At 40.3% G+C, this 27,906-nt stretch overlaps 1 protein-coding gene across 7 annotated transcripts in view; it reads left to right on the forward strand.

The window, feature by feature from the left end:
• The first annotated feature begins 3,808 nt into the window (after positions 1-3,808).
• Positions 3,809-27,906, forward strand: part of RAP1GDS1 (Rap1 GTPase-GDP dissociation stimulator 1) — a 95,190-nt gene continuing 71,092 nt past the window's right edge. For all 7 annotated transcript variants that reach the window (XM_065633480.1, XM_065633473.1, XM_065633476.1 and 4 more), the window contains exon 1: positions 3,809-4,018. In XM_065633480.1, the coding sequence (XP_065489552.1) occupies positions 4,015-4,018 (4 nt within the window). In that variant the 5' untranslated portion in view covers positions 3,809-4,014. The remainder of the gene's footprint in view (positions 4,019-27,906) is intronic.

Below are 27,906 nucleotides of genomic sequence, written 5' to 3' on the forward strand. Positions count from 1 at the left end.
AAGCCTGAGATTGAGAGATACAAAAAAGCCACGAGTTTCTCACATTTCGCTTTCCCACATCAGCCATTCTGGTATTTAAATTGCTCTCACAGTCAGAAAGTTGTACCTTATGTCAAGGTTGGAGTTTTCTGATTTCAGCTTCCAGCACTTACCAGAAAGGCTTTATCATGAACACTTACACACTGGTTATGAGAACATGAATGAGTTATCATGGGACAAGGTCAGATGTTCACTTCTGTATTAATAACTGCTCTTATCCCATGGAAAATGTGAGGCAGCTTACTCTCCGGGAGAAGAACATCAAGTAATTCCTGGCAACACTCTTTCTCCATGCACACTTTGTTGCTTCCCATCCACATATCACAGGAAGTTCTCAAGAAGTAGCTTGTCCCGTTTTCCATGTGCAAGTTCACAGACAGCCCTGCACCATCTACACCTCTAGTTTTACAAGAAATTAAGTTTCTGAAGATGTCAGGACTCAAAATGGTGTCTCTGCCTCTAAGAGGAAGCAAGGGGTAAAGCCCTACCCACACTTGTGCTTTCTCTGCTTACAGAACAAGCTGTGCTAGCCAGTGCCCATCAGATGATCCAAATTCTACTAAACCCCAGTACCATATCATATAATATTTCCCTCTGCGTTCAGGCATCCCAACATCCTCTTGTTCCTCATGTAGGTTTCTAACATCAGTACAGAGGCAATGAAAAATATATTCCTTACATGTGCCTTTGTGCCAAATTAAATTATGTCATATCATATGTACAGGAAGACTCTCGAGGAGTTGCAATGTCAGGGGTGAGGAGACGTGCTGAGAATTTGAAATTGATGCAAGATATGAAAAAGAAAATTCATGAGGTAGTAGGCACTGGGAAGTCCATTTTCTTGCTGGACAAGAGACACAGCATTTGGGAGCATAGAGATGGTGCTTGTTAATAACTCCATAATTTCTGTGGTCTATAACTGAATTTTCACAGCTGCACTCCAAGTGCAGAAACAAGCAGTGATCTCGTAAGCTGTTCTAAAGGATATTTTAATGAAAGAATCTTTCATTCTCTTCCCTGCTGCTGAAATTAAACATCCCCTGAAATCCACGGAATGTTCTTGCCCAGGTTTCTCCCCAATGTCTCCTGCAAACCTCACTGGTAACTTAATATATTGCTTCTAGTTCCCAGTTTTCTTCAAAAATACTTGTTCTTTAATTAATTTTTTCTTTGATGAATACATCAAGAACATCATCGTTTCATTGTTTTTAAATGAGAAATTCTCACAGGCATCACCACACCACACTTCACAGGTGCTAATCACTTCAAAAAAATCCAGCATGCTGATTTTGTGTATTACCCTCTCTAGATACGGTATCTGAAGCCTGATGGCTCTTCCATACAGACTCTTGGAGATGGAAATTCCTCTCATGAAGACTCCTCGCCCTTTTGCACTAAGTAGCCATACATACAGGATCTTGCATTTAACTACAAGAATGACAGAGCTTTATTTGGAGTTTTTTTACAACAGCCCCTTTGTTCTGTTGTAAACTTGTACATAATGGATGGATTGACAAAAATCAAGTTCTCACTCCTCTCTCCTACAACTAGTAAGTACTCTGTCAAAAAATCAGAAAGTTTCCCTAGTTTTGCACAGGTCTTTTGGATCCACTAAAAACAATTACAATCAAAGACATTCGGCTGTGCCAGGCCTCTTTCTGGCAATTTTTTTTGAAAACAGAACTCTTTAGAAGACATTGTCCTCAAAATCCTTTCTTGGAGCAAGCAATAGTCTCACCTTTCTGGGTCCGGCGAAGATATATGTGTGCATTTCAATTAGGACATGCAAGTAAACTTGTGAAACCCATGCATTTTAGAGATTGCTCTGCCTCATCTCAAGCATTCAAGTGGGAAATAATATGGAATAATACGTGGAATATCTCCCCCACGATCCCTCAGAGACAGATCAGCAAGAATAGAATTTCACTGCCTTTTTCCCCAGACAAGTAGAAGAAACATTTGGGACACAGTTATAAAGCCAAAGCAAAATTTATTGCTGAGCAAAAGAAATAAAGAGGCAAAACCATAGAACAAAGATTAATTTCAAGCAAGAGCTGAAGATACATGAAAGCAGAAAAATACAACTTTTCACCACTTAGACTCATTTAAGAATCTCTGTATTTTACTAGGTACTGAATTAGACAAACCCTGCAGTTAAAAACCAACATATTCTGGCTTGAATTTTCTGCAGCCACGGTCCAATGAAAACAGTAACAAAATGTTTTAGGTGTCTAGCCATTGTAAAAACATACTAATTTTCAATATCAGCTGATCATAAAATTACATGTTTTTAGTGTCCAGTCCTGCATACCGAGACAGTGGTTAACCCCGCTGAAGTCAACTGCAAAACTGTGCTGATGTCCTAAGGAAAGAGCTGGTGAATCACAGGGCTAAACCCAAAGTAAATGGACAATCCCCAACATGTTCAGCCTGTACCCCGCAGAAGGACTGATGAATTATTGTTTGCTTGTCACATCACACTGCCCTTTTACAGACATGAAAGCTCCCGGGACCTCTTCCAGAGTGGAAACCCCTGGCAGCTGCTGACCGCTGGTGAAAAGGACTTACTGGCCTCACTTGTGGAGCCACCGTGGCGACTGCCTCATCCACAGCTTCTTTTTGCTTCACTCATCTGAGCTGTCCCTGGTTTATACATTTCTACAGAGCAAGCAAGACCCTGTATCATAGGCTTTGGTCCTACTCTGTTTAACCATACTTTAAGATTTACTAAGGTAAATCTGTATATATATAAGTGTGGAAAGACTTGGAAAAGGTGAAAACGCTACAGGAGCTACTCAATGTCAGCTCACCCCCAAATGGTACCCAGTGGAAGCTGTAATGAGAGGACGGGAAAGGCAAACATTCCTCATTGTTCCTTGCGTTATACATGCAACATGCATATATATAAATATATGTATATTTTCATACATAAAGCGCCTGTCACCATATCAATAAACATTCTTTGGAGCCACTCTGAGTATCCCATGACAGAAATGAAAAGGGAACACTGAACATAAATTCATTTTCATGTTAAAAATGCCTTCCGCACATAACTACCTTGTGCAGAAGCCTTTCAGGTTTGCGTTGAAAACTCGTAATGTCGGTTCAGCAAAATACACAGCGATTGGACTTCACCTGGTGGTTTCCTCTACCGATTCTTTTCCTCACACGGCCCACTTAAAACCTGCCTTCCCATCCACCTTTCTTACAAAACGCTCCTCCCTGAGCCCATACTTGTGAGGGTGAATTTAAACGCCGCGCTCCCCGTTTGTAACCCACCCCAGCTCCTCGCGGTGCGGCCGGTTTGCGGCGGGGCTGCGGGGAGGCGGGCTCGGCGGGGCCCGAGGGGCGGCTGGCCGGGCGCGGCCCTGCCGGCGCGGCACCCACCGCGCTTTGCAGCCGCGCTCCGCTCCACCAGCCGCAGCCGCTTAGGGATGGGCAGCACCACCGCGGGAAAACCCCTCCGCCCCTTCTCCCCGGAGGACCTGGGCAGGTGCGGGCTGCGGCACAACCGAGCAGCCGCCTCAGCCGCCCGCGGGCTGCGGGAGTGTGCGAGCGGTGCCCCCCGCAGCCGCTACTAACGGTGCGAGCGGTGCCCCCCGCTCCCCCCGGGCAGCCGCACCCCGGCCCCGCTAACAAAGCAGGCGTGCGGCGGGGGGCACGGTGCCCGCGGGGACCCGCCCCTCAGCGCTCCCCTTCCCAGCCGGGGGCGTTGCTGCCCGCGCCGCTCCGCCTCCTTCTCCCTCCGTCCCTCCGTGGCTGCCCGCCCTTCCCCGGCGGCGGCAGCGGCGGCAGGGTGCCGCCGGGCGGGCGGGGTGTCGCCCAGGCGGCCTTGCCCGGATGTGCTGCCCTGACTCATAGCCGCCCCGCACGCAGGCTCCGCTCCGCGCCCGCCCGCCCCGCTCCGCGCACACGCCTCCCGCGCCAGCAGCAGCAGCAGCAGGGGAAGGAGGAGGCCGAGGCTGCGGCGGCACCATGGGTAAGTCGCCCCAGCTCCGCGCCGTGCAGCCCCTGCCGCCGCCCCTCTGCCCCCGGCGGGCGGGTAGAGGCGACTGGTGCGAGTTCCTCATCGGCCGCCTCCTTCCCCTCCGTGCCGTAGCCTGGCAGGAGGGTTGGGGCTCCGCCGATTCCCCCTCCCCCGGCGCTGCCGGGGCCGCCGCTGGGCCCCTGCGGCGCAAAGTTTCCGCGGCTCCTGCGCTGGTACTGGGCGGCCCCTCCCGCCGGCTCTGCCCGGCCCGCCCGGCTGCTCAGCCCCGCACGGCACTCGCGGTCCTGAGGCTGAATTCAAGTGGGTTAAGAGGAAAGCTAAATTTCCCCGAGTGCGAAGGGGGGGTTCAAGAGCAAGGAGTTATATAAAGCACCCCCAGGACGCTTTCCCAGTTACGGTTTGCATAACGGAGACGGTTGGGGTAATGCGTTTAGGAGATTATTTTACAATCTCAGTTCATTGTTTGTGGAAGACACACGGATCCCCGTGTTTCTCTGGCTTTTAGAAAGAGCATTACTCATGCCTACAAATGCAGCCATATTACCTCTGCCTTTCTTATCTTAAGATTGTGAATTAAGTAGTTTCACGTTGATCACCACTTGCACAGAGCTTCCAACAGATGCCATGTGAATCTAGGAAGTACAGCATCTGATTTTTCTTTACGGAGTGCTCAGTCCACCTTGTCCTCTTGCACAAGCTACAGCGTTCCCAGTATTAAACTGCCACCATAAGGCGGATTTTGCAGAAATCTGTCCGTAACGTGGATCCCAGGGACGGGTTAGGAGTCCCATGTTGAGCTGCCAAAGACCCAGCCAGCCTGTCAAAGGCGATGGTGCGATCAAGGCTGCAGATCCCGAGGGCAAAGAGCCGTGGTTCACAGCCGGGTAAAGGAGGTGGCGGTTCCTGAGTTCGGCTCAGGGGTTTGACATCAGCACTTCCTGTGGCCTTAGGTAAATCAGTAGTTTCTTTGCAGATCACATGTATCTTTCACTTTTAACTAGAAGTTTCCATGGAAAGAAGCAATTGCAGTGCCTCAGTTTTTCTGGTTGTGAAACGAGTATATATACTTATTTAACTCCTTTAATGCAATGGAGAACCGTTGGGGAATGGTTCAAATTAGAAGCTACCAGGGTCAGGTATGAGGAATAACTGTAATATTTTTTCAGAATGAGGTGGAACTGTAACAATGTAGTGATGGTCTCTCTTTTCATGTGGCTTGAAAGAACAAGACACCAGGATTTAGTTTGCCGATGTTTCCCGTCTCCATTCTCAAAGTAGGACTATTAATGTCATCATCCTGGTCAAAGTCTAGTTGTAGCTAACTCTGTTTTGGCTTCCAAAAATAAAAACTTCAGGGCATCAGCTAAAACCTGTTCAGAAAAGCTGGTGCAGAATGAGCACAGCGCTCCTTTTTAGATGACACTACGCTTCAGTTTGTAAACAGCTTGAGAATCTGCTACAGCTTGCTGCAGAAGTAAGAGTAGTTATAATTATTTTCAGGAAGACTGAAATACTTTTCCTGTAGAATCTATCAGCGCCCTTCCATAGTTGCCCGGAGAGATTGCATCTTCACATATCAGGGCCTCATTCCACTGTCTTTAAAATGAAGGCAAACCCGTAAGTAGCCCCTGCAGCAGATCTTACTGCGAGTGGCAAAGACTGAAATCTGTTTCACCTCAGCTGGCAACTAACAAGGACTTTCCATGTTTAAGCTCATATCATCAATGCACTGGCTTCCCTCATTCGGCGTATAGTATTTTTTTTGGTAACACATAGCATAAAAGCTGAAAATCCTTAGATTTAAATCAAGGATGAATTTATTCTTCCCATAGCCTTTATATCTTTCTGTAAATCATGTTGAACAAACAGGCATTTGTAGCAGAGTGCAGTAATGTCTTAAGGTTAAATATATGGTCTATTCTGTATTTATGAAGGTTGGTATGGTATTAGCTGGTTTGTATGCTAATGATATAAAATGGAAGCCCAAGCAGGTATATTCTAACTCCAGTCAAAAGACTTCTGTTATTAAAAATACTTGTTATGTATATATGGTTCTGCATTATCTTTACTGTATAGAAAAATCTCTGCTGCCACTCTGGTTCCAAATGTGTGCTCCTCTCTCTGAAGACATTATCATGGCAGTTGTTTCCTCCTAAAGGATAGTGATTTTCCCCTCACTAATATCAGTTCTTTCCAAAGCTATCATTTTTATTGCTTGCATGTATAATTTTTAAAGTTGTGTCTAATTACAGTTTAAACAATATTCAACTCTTGGCTTTGAGTGGAAAGTTGCCTTAAGTACTCCTGGCATTAGAGCACTTTGAATACTTGAGCTGACATGTGCACCACCAGTACTTCTGTTTTTATAGGAGCAATTACAGGTTTTTACTTTCCAGTTACTGCTGCAGTTTCACAATGAATGGCCTGTTTCCCCAGTCAATTCTTGTTTTTAACCTCAAAAAATAACAACTGGTATACCCATGCAAACACACTGTGTCAAAATCTATTTTAGAGCATTGGCCTGGGGAGGTTATTGTAAGCAGATGGCAGTTATTCCACAGATGTAGATCAATAACGTTAAAATCAGGAACTCGGTTACATGTTGACCACTCGACAATAATCCATTGGCCCCAAAAGATGGAGCAATACCATGTATGACAGTTTGTATGCAGAATACAAATACAGATAACTTTTTTTTTTTTTAATGCCATGCATCAGTTTGTTTGAAGTGTTGATGTTATGGTCTGTAATAGTGAAAGCTCATAAAAATATTCTTCTATTTTAAGACTCCTGGTTTTGTTGGCAGGAAATAGGAGGCAGCCTCTGCTCTGGTGAAGCTTAATACATACTTAGGTGCTTAGTCGGGCAACTAACTGCAAAAGCAACATGCCAAAGTCTTTTTACAATACCTACCAGTAATAGCACAATGACAAGAAATACAAGGTGCACAGGCTATAATATAGACGGATTTATTTAAGTACTGTCCATTTAGCTACACTGTTGTCAAAACAAAGATACATATTGCTCCTCTCCTCCCAATAGACTCAATTTTCTCTCCCAGTTTCCATGAAGAATTACTGTGTGCAACTATGTAGCAAGTTTTGCGGTCAGTTGTCAAACTCCAAATCTTAAAACAACCGCAGATGAGGGTCTCACAAGTCACTGCCTGTCTTCAGGACATTGGTTCACAAAATCAAGAAGGCAGGAGGGTGTGAAGCCTCAGGCATGGCTGTGTGCAATATTGCTTTTGGGGAAAATAGGGATAAACTTGCCTGCTTTTTATTAAAAAATGTAATCAGTAGCCTCAGACATGAGAGGAATGAAAGCTAATGAAAAAAAGTCTTCCATCTTGAGAGCTATTTTACTAGTTTTCCCACAAGAGATGCAAGGCAGCCTAATAAACTGCTTGGAAAAGAGATACATCAATTGCACAAAAAGATAATTTTTAATTAAAGTTTTTGCTAAAGCAATGAGACTTCTCACAACACCAGCGCATTGATTCCAGCCAGCCAAAGCACATCAATTTAAGCCAGTATAAAATGTTGTATTAGCATTTCCTAAAAAAGAGACTGATTTTGGCAGAAGTCTTGTCCTTAAAACACAGAAGAAAACTGCTTTTACATGGCATCTCTTTTGCTTCGGTGATGTTACTCCAAGTGTGCTCCTAAAGCAGGCAGAGAGATGTTTGTTCTGACCGACCTTCCTTAATGAACAACTGTTCCTGTGTTCAGGCCAATATTTGCGATCTTTTTGTTATTATGTGAGACTGAAACCAACCAATTTTGTCTTTAGCTTTGGGTTAAAGGCTTCATTGACAAGTGTGTTTCCTGAGAACACAATATTCCGAGGTAGTTTCAGAAGTCTGTGAGGAACATCTGGCTTTCTGTAGCATCAAAATAAAAGTGGAAAGAGAAAAGGCAAAAGAACAGCTGAAACCTGAAGGGAAACAAAGCTGTCATGATGGAAATGAGAAAGCTACCAAGACAAGAGACAAGAGTAGAAGGGAACAAAAATCTCTTAAGGGAAATGCATGAAGGGAGAGAAATACTAGAAGCAGAGGAAAGATGGGGGTGATAAATGCATGAATGGAACAACGGAGGACAGAAATAGGAGAGGAAAATTAGAAGCTCTACACTGTTCCCTCCCCCCCCCCAAGGAAAAAAAAAACGTAAATAGTTGGGGTATAAATGCAAATAAAATCAGATAATTTTTACTTTTTTTTTTTAAGTACCGTTTAGCTGCTGCTGACAGTCTGTGACAAGATGCATGCTAATTTTCTATCTTATTCAAATAAAGCTGATTTATTTCTGGAAGTTCTGAGAATTTACTTATTTATAAATATGAAAAAAAAAATGAACATGAACTAGCATTTGCTCAATAAAGGGGAAGACAATGTCATCACTGTTTGACAGGAGAGAACGCTGTGGAGATTCATCTTTGGCATCTGTCAAGGAGGTTGGTTGTTATCCCTTCTTAACTCTGTCACAGGATGCAGTTTACGTCCTAGGATGACAAAGGGACATTAAACAGTGACCCAGTTACTTACATAAGACAAAAATCCCTTTCCACTGTTGACTAGTCCACCTGGGTCTGTTCACATGCTGTGTGTTCAAGAAAACGAGCATCCCTGCTGTCTCGATGCTGTTGCAGGCATTACATTTAAGATTCTGGTTTGTTTCCAGATTAAAATAGATTAGGAATTACATCTAAATTTCTGGAAATTAGGAGTCTTAAAATGTTGATGTGTGTTCTCTAGCTAATGGAGAAACTTTTTTAATGACAGTTTCGATTTTAATTAGACAAGGAGCTTTTCCTAGTAAGGGATTTTATAAGTAGCAGCTTTCACTGCAAGGATGGTCTCCCATGGCCTCTTTTTGTTAAATACTGTCTAGCAAAATGTTGCTGTTTACAAATTTTAGTATAATGGCAACAAACAAAATTTGTTTTGGTAGAATAAAATGATTGTTAAAAGCCACGAACTACTGAATGTTGAAGTTCCTTTTAGTGAAAAAAAAAAAATAGCTGACGTATATTAGAATTTATGTGCACTCCAGATATGCCTAATAGAATTTGTAACTCTGTGAAACAAATGGCTGTGGTTCAAGGAGCCTCAAAGCTGCGCACAGCCTGGTGACACTTGTTCAGCTTGAGAGTCGCTCAGTCCTAGTTTAGGGAGCTTTTTGCAGCTGTGCAGAAACCCTGGTGATCTCCTACCATTCTGAAGCTGTCGTTCAAGTAGATTACAAAGTCAGCAGACGCTCAGAAGAATTTGTCAAGTCTATAAAGCAGATAACTGCTGTGCATTTAACTCCAAGTAGAGTCTAGACTTTAGTGCAGGGTGCTTTGGGACCTGCAAATAAATACAGTATTAACTGTACAAGTGTGTGCTGGCAAGGCACGTGTCTTAGAAATATCCCTGACTTGAAGCACCTTCAGATACACGTTCACAAATTCTGATACGAAATGTCAGGGAATAAATATGTGAATGGCTGGAGTAGTTGGAGTTCAAAATATGCATAAATTGAGACAACGCAGATGCCTGTACAAAGCCTTGATGGTCTGTAGGTCTCTCTGGCAGCTGGGAACTCCTGTTGGGAGCATATTTAGAAATGCTTCCTGTCTTTGACGTTGGACATGACAGTCCAGTGACTTAAATTAATGGGACTATTTTAGCATTTCTAGCTTTAAATGCAACCTTACACGTACATGTCACTTTACAGGGCCAGTAGTGTACCTGTTCCCTTCTCTAGCCTTGCTAAGTTCATTCCCATATCCATGCTTGATGGAGAAATCCCATCGTGCTTGCAGTTGACAGCACCCAGTACCCTGAAGGAATAACTTGGGTTCAGTACTGCCAAATAGCAGGTTATGATACATGAAGGCTTTGGAACAATTTCCTTAAATCAAAATGCTGTTTTATCTTGACAGCAGGAACAAAGCATGGGAAGAGAGAAGGATTTTAAAACCAAAGCAGGATTGTACACATCTTTCTTATCTAAATCTTCCCCGTCCACAGAATGTTTAACTTGCCTCTCTAGGGCCCCTGGAGGAACTGACTGAAGTCAGTCTTCCTAGTCCAGTGTACTTAGTAATAGCATCTTTGTATCTATGGCCCCTTCCTCAAGCAATCTCCTGATGTGCACACTGGAAGTCACTGGATTGCTGGTCCTGTTAGGACCCTGTTGTACAAATACGTGAGACATCCCTCCTGAACTACAGTGAGCGGTCCACAGGGAGTGAACGTGACTATCAAGAGAAGTCGCAGCAGCAATGGACAGTTATGAAGTATTTCTACACTTACCTTTCTCTCTTTCTTTTTTTCTCTCTTCCCTGAGTAACTAGTAGCCATTATTTTTCCTCCTTCTCCTGTGCTTATGTGTTGAACTGAATTTTAGGATCAGAGTCTTGTTCTATTGGGGGGGGTGGAAAAAGCCCAACCACAACAGAATACTGCTCTGTAAACACATTAATTGTAATACTCTCTGATATGATTACGTGAATTTAGAAATCCATTAATAGGCTTGATACAAGTACGTTTTTTCTCATCCTGCAAAACCCTCTTGGACAGTCCACTTTCTTACCTGGTTCTCCACGAAGATCAGGGAGTATATACAGATGTGCTGTCTCCTGCCATATGGAATTAGGGAAAAAAGAGGGAAATGTTGGTGATTGAGGGAAAGAGGTGGAACATGTACGTAAAGGATTGCTGACAGGAACCAAGCCCATTCAGAGTGGGTTTGGTTTGTTATACCCATCACAATAAATGTTCCATCACCCATTTACAGCAAGATAGTGCTTCAGCCCAATCAAAGATAATAATGAATACGTTTATGTGCAGCAGTGCCCAAAATACAGTGTGCACTTTCCAGGCAAAAACCACATTTCTCTATCTGATGTAATATTGTACTTATTTTCTTTAAGTCTTTTCTATTTTACCTAAGAATCCTGTCTTATTCTTTGCACTCTCTTCCACAGCCATGCTACTCCTTCAGGCTTCTCTATTCCATCGTCTGGTTTTCTATAATATTTTCCTTGTCTCTACCTCCTCCAGTTATCTGTTCTTTTCTGTCTTTCCTCCCATTTCCCACTCTCTCTTCTCCTGTGGTTCTATCTTTATTAATTAAATACCTGACAGCTTCTTCCATCATTTACCCATACCACTATCTTTGTTAGGGAAAGAACTGGAAAACTAGTGCTCCACTTCGTAATTTCAGGAGCTGAAGTGATTTTTTTTCTTCTCTTCAGTTAAATATCAGTAATTTACAACCAGTTTAAAATCATGCATCTGTTTTGCCTAGTGTACTTGTACAATAAGTGAGAATATATGAAAAAAATGTATCTCGTAGGAAAGAGATTGCACATAATTGGGCCCTATTCATTTAAGTGCTATTTATACAGCATCCTTGTACCCACACAAAGCCCACACTGAGAACCGCTGAAGTTGTTGGGATTCTGCTTTTCTAACTCAGCTGTAGTAGAGCTTAAACTGTCCTGTTGTGGTGAAACCATGTAAAATGGCATGCATTGCCCCAGCCTTTCAAGACACAGTAATATTTGTTCTCCAGTCTAGACAGTTGTGGGAAAAATGGCAGACATTGGACCAATTTTGACCATCAGAACCACTGTTAAAATGGCTTTTATACAAGGTATGATGCTATACTAACACATAGCATCTGAAGGAACTTGCCAAATGAAGAAAGAGCTGTATCCTATGATAAAGAAAATGATTTGGTGAACTTCATTTTTCTTAAAAATTGATGAATTATATAGTTTATGTAATTTGTTATCTCAAAGAAGAAATGAGTTTAACATGGAGGTAATCATATTAGAACATCCTCCTGTAAAAGGAATAGTAAGCACGGTGTCATAAGCTATTAATATACATACAGTGACCTTTGTTCTATCTTGTAGCAACATAAGGAAAAAGAAAGCTATGTTTTCAGAAACTCACTTTGTAGTCATTAGGTGATGGCATTCAATGCTTTCTGATATTCCCAGAAAATGTTAGGAATCCCTCTTTGCAGGACTGCCACATGTTGGGCTTCTGATGACACATAAATGAGGCCGCATCTGGAATATTGCATCCAGTTCTCCCCAGTTTAAGAAGGACAAGGAATTACTGGAGGGAGTCCAGCAGAGAGACACAGAGATGCTGAGGGATCTGGAGCATCTTTCTTACAAGGAGACACTAAGAGTGCTGGGGCTGTTCAGCTGGAGAAGAGAAGCCGAGAAGGGGATCTCATCAATGTTTGTAAATATCTCCATTCCTGTGCGATCTGCTCTGGTGAACCTGCTCTAGCAGGTGGGTTGGACTGGATGATCTCCAGAGGTCCCTTCCAACCCCAACCAGTCTGTGATTCTGTGGACGCTTAATACTTCGCAGGCAAGAATGGTGGAGAGAAACAAAAAGCAACTGAGTACACTTCTTCAGAATGCATCTTCATCCCAGAGATGATCTGAAGTGCTCGTTTATCTTTATGAAGGCCATAACTTCTCCCTTTATGAGGAGGGTGAAGGCATCACAGTTCTTTTTTTGGCTGTTGAGAACAAGGTAGAATTTAAGACTCTGGAAGAGACTGGAAGAGTTCTCCTGTGAACATAAAATTTGAGTTCAGTGCATGTACCCAGTCCAAAACAGATGGCTGGAGAGAGAAATGCCCTAGATAATACAGCACTTAATGTTAGCAAGGAGTTGCCTGTTTTACTTTTTCTTGTTTTCTTTAAATTGATATTAAATAGGCTTTCTGATAAAAAGCCACAGCTGTGGACTACTGGATTGTGTTGACCCTACTTAGCTCTTCCAATTCTGAATAATTTTCTGTACTTCAGTGATCACAACAGCAAGGTGTCACTTGGAAGGCAGCATACTTAGCAACTATTCAAATTAAACTGCTTGCTTTTCTAAAATCAGAAATGGTCATCAACAAAACAGCATTTTTGGCTGTACATAAAGAACTCGCTGGGTTTTTTGAAAGCTGGCTAATAGGTACATTTTACAAAATGACTTAATGTTTGGCAGGTTTTTTGAAACATGGGCTTTTCTGTCTGACCCTTTTTGTGTCTTAAAAAGTGAATAGATGAGCCTCTTAATTTTTTTCCCATTACCAGAAATTTAGTTCTTGCAATCAGAAATATGCACAGGAGCCTGCCTGTGGATTAAGATTAGACTCTGTTTGGGCAGAGATGTAACTCTGAGATCAAGGACTGTATGTCAAACTTGAAAATTCAGGAGTTCTTACAAACTCCTGATTATTTTCCTTCTTTCTTCTCTCCAGATTCATGTACTTCTTGCAAAAGTAGCTGTTGTAACAAAACAGGCCTCTTCTGATTTTGTTCACAATTTGTAATTTATATATATATACACATATATAGATTTTTAACAATTTTTGTTTTACCCCTTAATTGTTGGCCTCTCAAAGAACAATCAGAATAGGTTTTTGATGGCTGCCATGGTTATCGTATTTATATAACAGTAGAAGATTCTGTATTTCTTGGGCTTTGATCAAGTAGCCTGTGTTGGACTTTGGTGTTATTTTCTAACATTTTCAGAGGCTCAGTGCAAGTTTAAAAGCCAAATCCTGTGTGTTTACGTGAGCTTACTATTCCGCTCTGTATTTGTGGGGTGATTTTGTCCCCAGAATTCAGCATATCACTTGAATCTTTTCATTCTAGAGGTTTCTGCTGCCTCATCTAATGCACTCTAGGGGTAATGAAAGCCATCAGACAAGAAAGTCTGGTTGCTTTGACACGAAAGATCTGCATGCTCAACACAGAGCTTATAAAGAGGCATTAATTTAATGAAAGCAAAACTTTTTATTCGGTGTTGAGACACGACTTCTTTAAATTGAGTACAGCAAATTCAATCGAATGACAGGTTAAAGTGTACGTTGTCGTTTTAAATGACTCTGTATTGCAATGCTTTAAGTGACCTGGTTGCATAGCATTTAGAAAAGGTAATCTGTTGAAACCAGCTTTGCTGCAGAAGCCTCTGTAGTCAGATTATGACCTCAGTTCCCCATTGCCCTGTATTATGCATAAAGTGACTGCAAATTTGATTTAAGATGGTAATTGGGCCCAAATTGTTGCTTTTATATTCTGCCTGGGCATAAATGACCATAGAATAATGGGTAATAAAGTGATGGGTAATAAAATGATGCCTTCGTATTTGAGATGACTTGAAGAAGTCTCGTTTTGAAATACTCATCATGGTTTAGTAGAATAAATGGTTTGAAGATCTGCATATGGTTTTGAGGCTGTGGTGACTCACAGCTGTGGGACCCAGGAAAAGCTGCAGATGTTTAGTGCACTGGACAATTTGTGGCACAAGGGAATTAGGAGTTGTATTCTCAAAAGACTAGTCAGTTCAGTGTATCATGATGTTGGACACAGATGAGGAAATCGAGACTTTTCATGCATCACAGAGAAAAGGTAGATGGGCTGGCCATGGGTTACAAACAGTTACTGATAAAGTAAGAGCACTGAGCTCTAGCATTAAAAAAAAATCCTCTTCAGAGGGATCTATAAACATTAATTCATCTAAATAGCCTTCTAAGTGAGAGAGTTAAGATAATATTATGTTTAACTACACAAAAAGTGAAGCAGGGAAATAAAACCAAACTCAGTTTTAGGCCTCTCCCCCAAATCAGTTCCTTTAAAAAAGTGAAAACGACAATAAGCCAGTAGATGGTAAAAGGGCGACTTCTTCTCTACTCCCATCCCCATGCAGGATTTAAAGTAAATGTACTATAGTAGGCTGCTATTGACCCAGATACAGATATAGGAAATAAGTGAAAACTAGATTTTTACCTTGAACTCTGAAACAGACAGCCTAACAAATGAAAGGCACACTGTGCAAAATAAATATTGGTTTCATCTATGTGAAAACATTTGCTCTTAAACTGTGGTTTTCTGGTGTGACACTGCCTCATTAAAAAAGAGACCGAGTTGCAAAATGTGTCACAATGACGGCTAGAATTAAAAAAAAACCATATTCAAAGGCCTGTGTTCAAATGGCAACTCTTCATTCACCTCAAAATGTAAAGTTTCTGAGTATTTTGATAATAATTTCATTATATACATACAACCTCCTAACAATTAATATGCTGGGAAGTTCCTATCCACTTGTTTTAATTAGGAGTGTGGAGAGTTAATACACTTTTGTAGTTCTACTACCCCGTTTCCCTGAAAATAAGACAGGATCTTATACCATTTTTGCTGCAAAAGATGCTTACTTTTTTACATGTATAGCTGCCTGGACACGATTTAAATCGACTTTTTAAATGAACTGTAACTAGGGCTTATGTTTGTAGTAGGGCTTATATTCCCAGTATCCTGAAAAATCATGGTAGGTCTTATTCTCGGGGAAACAGGGTAGTAAAGAGTTCACAAAATCGCCTCTGTGGTACTTAATGTTCCATTTGTGTCATGTACACTGTCATCTCAAAAAATTTGAGATTTTTTTTAACCAGAAGTCACATTTTTAGTATTTTTTTAAATTTTCAGCGGTAGAGATGATTAATAGCCTTTCCTCAGTATTAAAATACTTCTACAGAAAGCAAGCGTCATTCAAGCTCTTTTTGTTTGCCGTTATAACTGAAGACCACGATGAAAGGGAGTCCATTTTATCTGTTCTTCATGTTCTACTCAGATCCTTTTGGAATAATATGAAGGAATTACCAAATCAAGATAACTTTGTATGATACTCAACAAGTTGCTTTTTCCCAATAACAAGACTTAGCCTAGATGGTATTTTACAGTCACGTATGTGGGAATTCAAGCAATAGCAAAAATACGTATACTATTGGGTAAACACAAGACAAGGATCTCACAATAAAAATTAACAGTAAGGTAATAATTTTATACATACAAATAAGTTCTCTCTTACCTGTGTCTGAGGATTTTTCTTCTTGAGCCCCAACCTGCGACGTTTCGTAGAACAAAAGGGTGTTCCTTACCTGTTTGGAAAGAAAAGGAAAAGATCTGTTATGTAAGAGTTAGATAGCTGGATTAGTCAGATCAGGATTTTTCCAATCTGCGCTCTGTTGACTTTTAGTAGGACCAAGCAGTTACATTTCTATCACACAGAAAGACTTGGACGTACCTGTAATAAACATGTCCTACTTGGAGGCACTGTAATAAGCCCTGTGGTAGAAACAGTGAAGGTGTTTTGAGCTGAAATCATGGAAGAAACACAGAATTGTCGTTGGAAAGGATTTTGAAGTAGGACTGTTGCCAGCACTAGAGTCGGGTCAACTATGACTTTGCATAGCTACTACTTGAAGTCTCCGTAGTGTTTGTAACATCCCTTCAGGTCGCTGCAGGGCCCCCATAGCCTCCTCTTTGCCAGACTAAAGGAGCCTCCCCTGCCTTTACATGTCATGTGTTGTGGGTACATGCCCATTTTGGTAGCCTTGTCCACTTTGGTTTTTCAGTATCCTTTTTGACCTGGGACACCCAGAACCAGGCAAAGAATGGTGGGACACACAAATCCTTGCCAGGCATCAAGCAGAGCCTTGATCTGCTGGCCATAATCCTAATGTAGACAATATACAGTTTGCTTTATTTACCTTGAGAGCACGCTGCTGCCTTATGTTTGACTTGGCATCCACTGTAGCCCCCAGGTCTTTTCAGCAGTTTGTTCCCAGCCTGCATTGATGCTTGGGGCAATTCTCATCGTGCCTAGCTGCCTGTTTCAATGGGACACGAGAAAGCAGAGACACTTCTTTTATCTTGTGCTTATAGCCGAAACATTAGCAATTCTCCTGATAAATATTGCTTTAAGGATCAATTGCTGGCTGTATTAATTAATATTACCTCAATAACATTCCATATGAGGTTTTTTGTCTGTTAATAAAATGGAGATGAAGGATATTAAACCTGATAATGCTTTTTTATATTTTTATTCTTATATCCGTCTTCTGGAAGTAAAGGGAATGTGGCCAGCAATAAAGCTGCGCTGATCTATGCCTGCTGATACAACAGCATCCTGGTCTTTCTCATTTCATTAAAACTTCAGCACATCAACAGTAGTTAAAACTGGCAGCAGCTTTTGGCTTGTGCGTAATCCACACATTTACTCTATGAAATGTGTCTATAAGCTTTCCCCCCATAGCGTGTGACAACTTCTGAACTATTCTCCACTTCCCCGTCCACTTTCAAGGGATCAATTATAATGGAGAAAATAAAGTTTCAGAAAAGCATAACTGAAAAACTGAACAGGAGGGATTCTTTCCTCAGCTGTGGTCCCTTTGTGGCGAGCATCTGTGGGAGTTATATATGCTGACTGAGAGGAATTTCCTTGGCACAAACGCTATAAACATACAATACAGCGAGCACTGTGCTTTTCCTTAATGTTGGTGCAAGATTCCTAGTGGAGGATGGGCTAGGGCACATTGTTGGAGTTTTGCAGACTATGGACAGACTGTTGCAAAGATTCTTAGTGTCTCTTGACTGTCAAGCAAGTCCATAAATAACTCCTCAGGGCACTCAGTTGTGCTAAAGGCTGCAGCGTCCTTGTTACACGCAGGAGCTGATTGAGAAATCACCTCTGAGAAAATCATGGTGGGCTTTGCGTTCTGTTCTCTGTGTCTCTGCCTTCTGACGTATCACTGCATCTTTCAGCCCTGATGACAAACGGACTGGCAGGCGATCAGTAGCTCAGTCCTCTCCGAGTCTGTCCGTGTTGGGTAGTTTACTGCCATTAAAGTCCAGTATAACGGCACAACTGCAGTTAACAGTGATAGAGTTCTCTGAGACAATGACTGACTGTGGCATAAAATAAATAACATTAATATCCTGAAATACTGACTGCAGAAGTTTCTCTGTAGACACATGTTTGGGAAAGACTGCATTACACGTATGCTCTGGATTTTAGGTGCTGGTTCCCAGTGTTGCATTCAGAAATCTGAGCCAGGAGTTTGGGCTCTCAAACAGTGCCTGGAGAGTTCAGAGGAGGATAACTAGTGAGCTCAGCAGGAAACCACCCATCGTTAATATGCATACCATTTTCTGATCAGCACAATTTCTGCCTTGAGCCCGGGGCCTGCACCTTTTCTATGAAAGTCTCAACCTTCATTCCTCCTTCTTTTCCAATGTGAATGGAGGGAGAGGCACAAGTGGGTTACTACATTCACCTGTTTTTTAAAAGACGGAAGTGTTTAGTGCCAGCACTTCTTCCCATGACTGTTCATTTGTTGTATGCAATCACTGCTTAATATAAAATATATCTCAATAGAAGAGGTAGAAGGTGTTTCAGTCCTCACGCGAAAAATACAAAGATCTGATTTGAGTATGTTCCTGGGAAATTGTGTTTAAATCCTTTCAGGCAGAGGATAGCATTTAGTTTATTTTCATGTTTAGGCTAAAGTGCCAACACTTTGACTTTTTTTGTCATCTGCTTTCTGTTGGACACTTGTGCTTTTCTCCAAGTCTTCCTATGTTGCCTGTGTGTACTGGGCACCTTTGAAGAGAGGCTAAAAAGAGCCACTGCCTCAGAGATCCCAATAAGGCTAATACATGAATTTGGTTATTAAGCTGCCTGAGAGGACTAGGAGAGTTCTGGATTTGGGCTTGAGCTGAATGCAAGTGGAATTTTCAAAGGAAAAAAGGTGAAATTTCTCCAGAACTTGGTGACAGGTGAGTGGGAGGTAGGCTTCCTAGAGTTAACGCCATGTATAAACCTGACTTTTTTTTTCTCTTGTGATTTAAGGGGTCAGTCAAGAGCTGCTTGATCATCAGAGGGATAAATGTATTTGGGAGTACAGTGGACATTCTTGATTTGGGGGCCATAACATTTGCAGCTGTATCCAGTTGTCACAGAACGTCGCATCCCTTGTGAAACCATCCCAAGGACTTGTTTGTCTTTCCCAATCTGCTATTAGCTCTGCCCTTCATTCTTGAGACCTGCAGATTGTATGCAGAGCCTGACTCCTTGCAGATTCTGTCAATATGACTCTTTACTTAGTCTGAGAGATGGTTATTAAGCAGTGAAAGCACCGCTTTCCTCCACTTTGCAACACACTCAGGTCCTGCCTGTGGGGGAAACAAATGACTTGCAATTTAGTGTCACAAGTGGCATTTTGCAAATGTTTTTTGTCTTTTAAACGTATGTCTTATTGAAAAAAAAAACCTCTTGGTTGCCTTTTTATTGAGCTTGCTACAAATACTTGTGCTTTGGAGCATTTCACTTGTTTTGGGGAGGTTGTCCAAACACAGCTGATTGGAGAATGGGGCATTAATTGACATTTAAGACATATAAAGTAACCTTTTCTTTTGAAGAATTTTTTTTCCCTGGATTTGCACTGTCAGACTTTCTCTCTCCAAAACCATATTTTCAGTGGATGCATATTGCATCTTCTCACTCATTCAAGTGTTATCGTAGTGGTTTGAAGTAATACTTGAGGCCGATAACATTTGAATTCTGATTTACTCAGCTGTACGTACATACTGTAATGTGCTGTCTCAGAACACCAGCAGCATGTTTACTGCATTGTCGCTTTTGTATAATTTTTACTTAATAAAGCTCTTAAATGCTGTGCAGAGGTTAACGATCACTTATAACTGCAGCAGTCATGCAGAATGCTAGTGGTAGTTTTGTGGAAATCTTTCTCTAAAATAGGGTTATATTAAGCATTTTGTGCACCATTTTAGCTTTGCCGTCTGATTATGCAGTTTTATGTCAGTCTTACATGAAAACTCAGTCGAATCCTTTTCCTCTAGAGAGCATCTGAGCTGATCCGATCACTGCAGTGTTTTTATTGATGCTCTACATCTTATGCATTCCTAAGTGAGACCAAGTAACTGCATTAATAGGTAAATATTTATCACTAGAGGGATTAACCACAGATGTCTACTGATCTTAGTAACACCAGGTTTAAGGCAGTACATGATACCTCTAAAAACAAACTCTAGAGTACATTTTGGCCCTGAAAGCCTATAGACGAATGATGCTGACAACCCAGTCTTCAATTTAGAATATGCTCCAAGGCATGAGGAGACTGTCATACTCCTATCAGCACTTCTGTGGTTAAAGGAAATTTTTGAATTACAGGTTTTAACGATTGTGTTTTCAGGAGGAAAGGCACATTCTTATGTGATAGTCTTTCCCTCCCTTCCTTAGGACAAAAATGTTTTGCTGACAGTAACTTTAGTAGGATAATACAGGCAAACAAGTACTTGCCACCACATGCATTTTTACTTGTAAGACATTTGTAAATAAAGGGGTTTAAATTCGCAACTGATCTAACAGACTTTCACTGAAAACCAAAAAATAGTACAAATGGCAGGTCACTTCTATTATGAACTTGTTTGCACATACTCCTCACCTTCAAACAGTATATTTTCAGGGCTGAAAGCTTTCCTGCATAGTTTGCAATTATCATATAGCTTGTAATTAAAAGTAGTGATTTTTTTTTTGTCATTTTGGGGAAAATTCTAGACGATTTACAAGCAAATTCTAAAAGAACAGCACAGACCACTGTTGAGAATTAAAATCTAAGGAATACGTGCCTTTTGGGACATCATTGTGAAGTCCGTCAGTCTGACAAGATGCAGAAGCTGCAACTCCCAGCCTTCTGCTGGGACAGAGAATTGGGTTAAACCACAGTTTGCATGGAAAGAACTGTGGGGACAAGCATAGTACAGCAGCTGGTTTAGGATATTTATCTTCTTGTCAAGAAGGAAGATGAAACTTGCATGTGTGTTATTGTATAACAATGTTTTATGGCTTTTTCATTAGGAACAGCTAAGCTAATTTCATTTATAACTTTTTAAAATCTGTTTTTAATGCTAAGGGAACTGTATCAGCACAGGACACCATGGGAGCAGCTGCCATGGAGAAACTAAAGTCCGTAGCTGGCCCAGGAGAAAATGGGTTGCCAGAGTGCTCTGATCAACCTTGAGCTTAGAACGAGCTGCTTGTGGATCCAGAAAACAATTTCTTAGCTTGGAAAAGGACTGGGGAATTCAAGTCTCTGTATTTTAAGAGTTTTTAAAGGGCTTACCATTCAGAAAGATGCTCGAGGTCCAGATTTCCTTCTAGAATGGGATGCATTTGCAGGCAGCTACGGCAGTTTATATCCCATAATCACATGCAAACAGACAGTAGCAAAACAAAGAAATGTTATTAAAGTATAAAAATATAAGATTTCAGACCAGGAGTACAAAAGAAGATTACATAAATTGTTAATTTTCAATGACAACTTCATTTAACATGCTGATACCTTTGAAAATGTAGCACTACATAATAACAGAACACGTATAGAAACATTGTTGTGTTCTGTTTCTAGGTCTTCTATAGCCTTTTCTTAAAGCTTCGCAGCTTTTGCTAGATTAATCTCTATTTTTCCACCGCTCAGGCCTGTTTTATTTTCTGTAGTAGATCGCTCTTTGGATCCTAATCATGTATGTTATGGCTTTGAAGACTGGAGTAGCTGGTTTTAATTAAGTCCATAACCAAGAGCTGAAAGAGACTGTCAAAGCGAAGATCTTTCTATTCAAATCCTTTCCAAAACTCCATTTAGTTGAATTGCCCACAAATTATTTAAAACAACAATCAATATATTCTATATTTTTACAGTTTTATTCCCTTTAGTATGTTACTACATGTCAGGACCTCCAAGCTTTTATGCACATGTGGAAGACTACGTACAAAAGTACTCCAGTAAGAATGAAAAAGTTACTCACAAAGAAGCAGTGACAGAATCAGGCCCTTATCCATCGTCTGAGTGCTTATCCTGCAGACATTTAAGATATAAATTAATCCCATTGATTTGCAGGTTTTATACTCGATTCAGCTGAAAGGTGTTGAGGGATAGGACCAAGGAAGGAGTGTTATTAAACCACTTCTTAGAACTGAAGTAGCATTTTTGTCTCACTGTCTAATTCTCGCAACCCAGACAATTGATCGTCTAGCTGGGAGCATTCGGTGGAGCATTCGGTATTGTTTTACCTGCGGCTTTTAACTCAATATCGCGCAGAAGTGGATCACCTAGATTAGCTCTGCCAGCCTTGCGATGTTTGGAATCCTCTGTGATGATGTGGCTATGACTATGACTCTTTTAGTATCTGCTTTGCATTGAAGGCTATAGACCGGGCCATGCAATGTAGTGCTCTATGGTTATGATGTATACAACCTTGCCAGATAGATGCCCGAGTTCACACAAAAAATGAAGTCATTAAGGACATCAGAGATCACCTAATACAGCCTCCTGTGCCAAGCTGGGCTGACTTGGAAGCTAGATCAGGTCGCTCAGAATGTTTTTTTTTCTAATTGGAGGAGGGGGTTTTTTTTGGCAAACCAATTTGGGTTTTCCAAGGCAAATTTGAATATAAATTACAGTGTAGAATTTATTTTTATCTATTAAATGCACATATTTTAGCACAGTAACTAGAGAATAAATCTATAACTGATTTTGGCACTAAAAGGTATATACTTAATATATACTGAGCGTAGTACCCATCTGTTGCTGAAATCTCATTGCTCAGAGTGGTTCTTGAGATTTGTTTCCCCTGTGAAGATTTTTGTCACTAAACATTTCTTTAATGTGTCTACTGTGACTTTAACTCCCTATACCTACTCCCATTGCCTTGTCTCTGAGCTCATTCTTACTATCTTTGCAGTTTTAGAACAATTAGGCACTAGGTTTTCACTTTGTATTTGCCTAATAAGGAACTCGGAGCAGCAGTAGACTGAACAACCCTAAATGTTAGAAAAAATGTATAAACCCAAGCAACAACCCAAAGCAAAACCTCAGCACTTGACTTTCAAGGTTAGTTCCAAGTTTACATGCAAGTAAACTTGTTAGAACCCAGCCATCTGTGTACTATTAGGTGCATATTTGACAACAACCACAAAAAAGGTAAATAAAAAAGCTGTCGAATGACTCTTGAACATTCAAATGGCTCAAAGAATCTTTGTGTGGTAATGTTGGCACAGCTCCTATGTGACCAGATGGAATTTTATTAACACTCAACAGGACAAGGGCTGAGATTTTGTTTCTTAACTTACTATATTTGAAACACTTGTAGAGAATGTGTCAGAAAGCTTGATATTTTTTCCTACTACACAAAATTACACATATACCTTCCTTTAACGCAAAGATGTCGACTGCTTCAGAGCTTGGCATTTCTGTAAGGTGGGTAAGAAAAGAGAGATGAGATGTGTGGTAATTCAAATATCACAACTTCTAGTGAATTTTAAGAAGGTGTTTATATATACACAATTAGTGGTCATATTAAAAACAGAATTTAGAAACAGTCTTTTTAATAAACAGACAAAGCTGGTATTTTTATAAGAGAGAACAGAAAATATCTAAGTATTAAAATAACCTTGATTTCTGACAACAACCACCCCTGGCAGTAGTGATGTCAGATTTCCATTTAAGGACTCTGGCAAACATAAAAACCATGTGAATTTATGTGAATCCTTTTCTGGCATCGTCATGGGTTTATTGTCAGTAAGACATATCTGAAAGCTGAAAATCCCCATTGTCTCTGGTAAATTGCAGGACGACCTTCAAACCAGACAGTAAGTAGCAAAGAAACACAGTCTGTAACACACCGTGGACTCAGTGTTTGCCCTCTGACTTTTAAGTCCTTCCTTTCCGTATTCAAGGTTTTCAGGGAACTCCTGATAGCTGGAAGTGTGCTGTGTTACTCATTCGTATTTCATAACACCCGACTTAGCTGAGGCTTCACCAAGAACACTGGTGTGACATACAGTTGGAGTTAGCGGTACTAATTTTAAGCCTGGGTATCTTATTCAGGCAAAATTCTGGTGAAAGATGAGCCTGAGGGCTTTGTACAGAATCACATCCCATCTTTATTCCGTAATTCAAACTGATAGTGTAAGTATAGTTTTGACAGATATTGTACTGTGGACTTATATTGTATAATTTATATGTACTTGGGTAGTGTAGGCCAAGGACCAGATCCAGACCTTGTTGAAGTCAATGAGAGTTTTTCTCAGCTTCTTCCTCAGTACTGTTGCCCGTCCTGGAACTTTGTATCTTCAGCCTTGTATTTTCTGATTTTAGTTAATTCATTTATTTATTTTATTTTTACTAAAGCCCCAGCTCTGTTTATACCTTTCCTGTAGGAGAAGATGATAGGTCCTGTATTGTTACGAGAGGAAAAAGTAATTTTAACTTGTTCGTTGAGAAAGCCAACAGTAGATTCACCTTGTTATATAGATTAGGAATGTCTGCTTCAAATCTAAATCATTGTCCTGCATTACAGAATCCTGTAAATGTCCATTCGGACTAACTTCTGTTATTACATACGTGTTATTTTGTTGCTTAACAAGCCATATTTTGTGGAGACTTGGAAAAAGTATAGAGAATTGGGAGCCCTATTAAATTACACAAGAAAAAAAAGTCAGTGGTTAATATTGTAATATCTATCTATTAAATCTGTATTTGTTCTAATATAGTAAGGGAAATAATTTAAAGGAAAATTCAAAAACGTTTTAGGAAGGTATTTTCCTCTCACTTGTTTGTATAAGGTCTAGATTAGCATTTGCTATCTGTAGTCAGTTGAATCGCATTAGGATCAAGACTTTCAAAGTACGTATGATCTATACAGTAGCATAGGCAAAGATCATCCCACAGAAAAGCTCAAGCTGAAAGAGCTAACAGTTTTAAATGTGCTGTTTCTGGACTGTACTATTTCTGTAGATTAATTTTCTTCTGTTTTTTTTTCCATCACCTCTTCTCTGTTCTTGCTATCTTGACTTGACAAAGTGTCTCCTGCTCGCTAGATTAAAATGCCTCAGGCAGAAAGCATCCGGAGGGGCAGAAGAGGAAGGGGAAGATAGAAAACAGAAGAACATAATAAAATAGCAAACACAAATGAAAAAGAGAGCCAGTGAAGAGATGCAAGCCCTGCTAGTTGTATGTGTGTGTAAATGTGTGCGTATACCCATAGCTTTGCTTTTCTATAGGGAACGATAGCATTGATTATTGTTAAGGTTACCCCTTTATTTACAAGATCCTGTTTTGGTCATTTACTGGCTCTTCATTCTATGCCAAGTGTTTACTTCAGGCTGTCCATTTTCATTTGCGTGGTGGGGGTTTTGTTTTAGCATTAGCAAGAAACAGGTTTGGACTATCGTCTGAACTATCAGTAGTCATTTAAGAGACTATTTTGGTCCTGCTGTTTTTCCTCACAAAACTGTTTTCATTCTGTGCATAGGATGGGCGGTGATCCAGGATAATCTGGTGACAGAGACCTTCTCTTTTGCCTCAAGGACCCTGCCTCTGATTTTGCAGTACTTGGAAGCCATGCCAGAAATTAAGGAGGAGTGGGCATGTGTAGAGAAGAATTGCTCTGACAGTTAATAGTTGAATGTTCCCACAAAGACCTGGATCCTCCTCTCCCCACTGACACACAGTTTCTATAGGAAAATATGGTAGGCAGTGTTTTATTAATAAACCAAATATATTCCTGGTAATCTCTTATCATATCTCATGCTTTCTTGATACCTACCCATGGTGTGTTGCAGTTTGCTTTATAGAAGTGCTGAGGATAATTCATATCTGCATCTGAAGACTCCAAAGGAATCTAGAATCTCTGGAACCTGAAAATCAGGAGCTATCTCATGCTGGAACCCCCAAACTCCCATACAAATACTTCTGACCTTAAATTTTCCAAGTTTCAGTTCTCCCATTCACTCACGTAGTATATTGGCTCCATCTTACCTTATAAATACCCTGTGAAAACAAGCACATTCATATCTTTGAAACACTGTGACATAAAGTAATGATACTAACTTTATAATTGCCAATGAGAAAGGAAGTAATCCTTCAGAACACAATTTTTTAATAGTATCTGGTAAATAAGACTAGAACCACATGCCAAGAAGGAGGATAAGGAAAGACATTAAGTAGCTGTTCTTTGACAGAACGTTTGTCCTGAAAGAGATAAGGGTCCCTTGGAAAAAACAATATTCATCATGTGTATATCTTGGCATGCACTGTACTGTATGGCAAATATTTTATACAGTCAAATATGTGTGGGTTGATTGAATTCTGGAACTTTCTATGCTTTTAATACCTGACTATGCAACCTAATATCGCTCCAACAATTTTTGGTTTGCAGTAGTGTATGTATATTCTATGTGTGTGTGTTTATACATACCTATCTCTAAGATAATGGAATTATGGAGACCTTATGACATGGAATACATGCAACTTTTGCACAGATACATATTTTATTTGCTTGGGGAATACATAAGTAATAGTATTTGTTTAAATCTAACTAACTTAGGGAAACCACGACAAGTATGTGCATAACTGTGGAAAAAAAATGGAACTTGAAAAAGCTGAATGATGAGCAAAATATTCAAAAAAATCATTGAGATTGTCTTAAAAAGTCATTATTTTGTAAAGGATAAGCCTTTGGGTTGTTTCTGTTTACTCTTGTAATAGCTAGTTTATATTTTCGAGTTTGTTTGTATATTGAGAAATGCAACCTGATATTGTCAGGTATTTGAGACTCACTGCGAGTCGTGCCTTTGGAGAAATACCAGCTAGCACGTGATAATATCGTGACAGTTGACAACCTGGGAATTGCATAATTTTAACTGTGACTGGGAGCTGGTGTGGGAGGCCACCAAACCAAACACTTAATTCCCATAGTTTGGGCTAAATTCATATACACCACGATGCACAGGTGTTTGTCTCCTGCATTAGCTATATTCTTAGGATATAAAAAACGTGAGCCTTAACAGGACTCACTATTTGAAGGCTTAGATTGTGATACACATTTTATAATTTTCTTTTGGTTTTGCATCTATCTATACCTAAGCTGTTATGGCTGATGATGGTGTGATCTCCTCACCAGGGAGATGAGTTGGTACTTTTTTCATGTGAATACAGTAGGAACGTTAGAAATATTGCTATTTCTGTACTACATTACCTGCACAGATTTCCTTGGAAGAGATTTAGACACTACACATAACCTAAGGATGCAGAAAAGAACTACACAAACTCCCAAGATGCTAAAGTTAGGCTTTTGACTATCTTGCAGCTTTTTTTTCTGTGTTATTGCTGACAGTAACTGAAATATCAAAGGACATTTCTGGTTTGTAAGGACACAGGGCAGATGCCCTGCCCTGCATTAGCTTTTTTTCCCCAGATGGGAAAATTGCTACAATAAACTTTGATTTTCCTCTGTATTCAAAATTCTGCTGCTACTTTCCAGAAATGCAAGTACGCTGAGTGGTAATCTGGAGAGATAAATCAGTTTAGAAAGCTTTTTAAAGACAATGTTTAAAAGTAAGGGAAAAGGGTAAAATCTATCCAGTAGGATGAATCTGAAGAAATCAACTGATGTGCATGGATTTCTGCAATTAATATACTCATAAAAAGAGCCATATGAACATGTAAGAATTAAACCAGAGGACACAGAGGAAAATTATGTGTTACTTAGGGTAGAGACAATAAGACATTTTTATTGCATTCAGCACCCAAACGATTTTTTTCTGAAATGTGACTGATCTTGATACAGCACATCACTTAGGATAAAATAGGCCTCTTACCTTCTTTATTATCAATTTTATAATGGAGCGTTGAATAAAGCCGGTGAGTGGATTGATTTGGATTGCAGGCGATGTCGTGTTTTTCTTGCTTACTAAGGATCCAGTGAGAATTTAAAAGGCTTTTGTCTATCGGAAGTCCCAATTAATATTTTCTGTTGTGCTCTGCATGTCTCCTGGGTTTTCGTAATGTGGCTCAGTGAATATCAGGTACCTGAAGAAAAGAAACTAGATGAAAATAAAATGTGTAGTTATCTGTCAGTTAAATGTAAACCTTTACAAATTGGTAGCCATCTTGCATGTGATTTTATCTACTACTCTAGTAATACAATACCATAAAAGGTCT

Source organism: Caloenas nicobarica, chromosome 4, assembly GCF_036013445.1.
Source record: "Caloenas nicobarica isolate bCalNic1 chromosome 4, bCalNic1.hap1, whole genome shotgun sequence".
Lineage (NCBI taxonomy): Eukaryota > Metazoa > Chordata > Aves > Columbiformes > Columbidae > Caloenas > Caloenas nicobarica.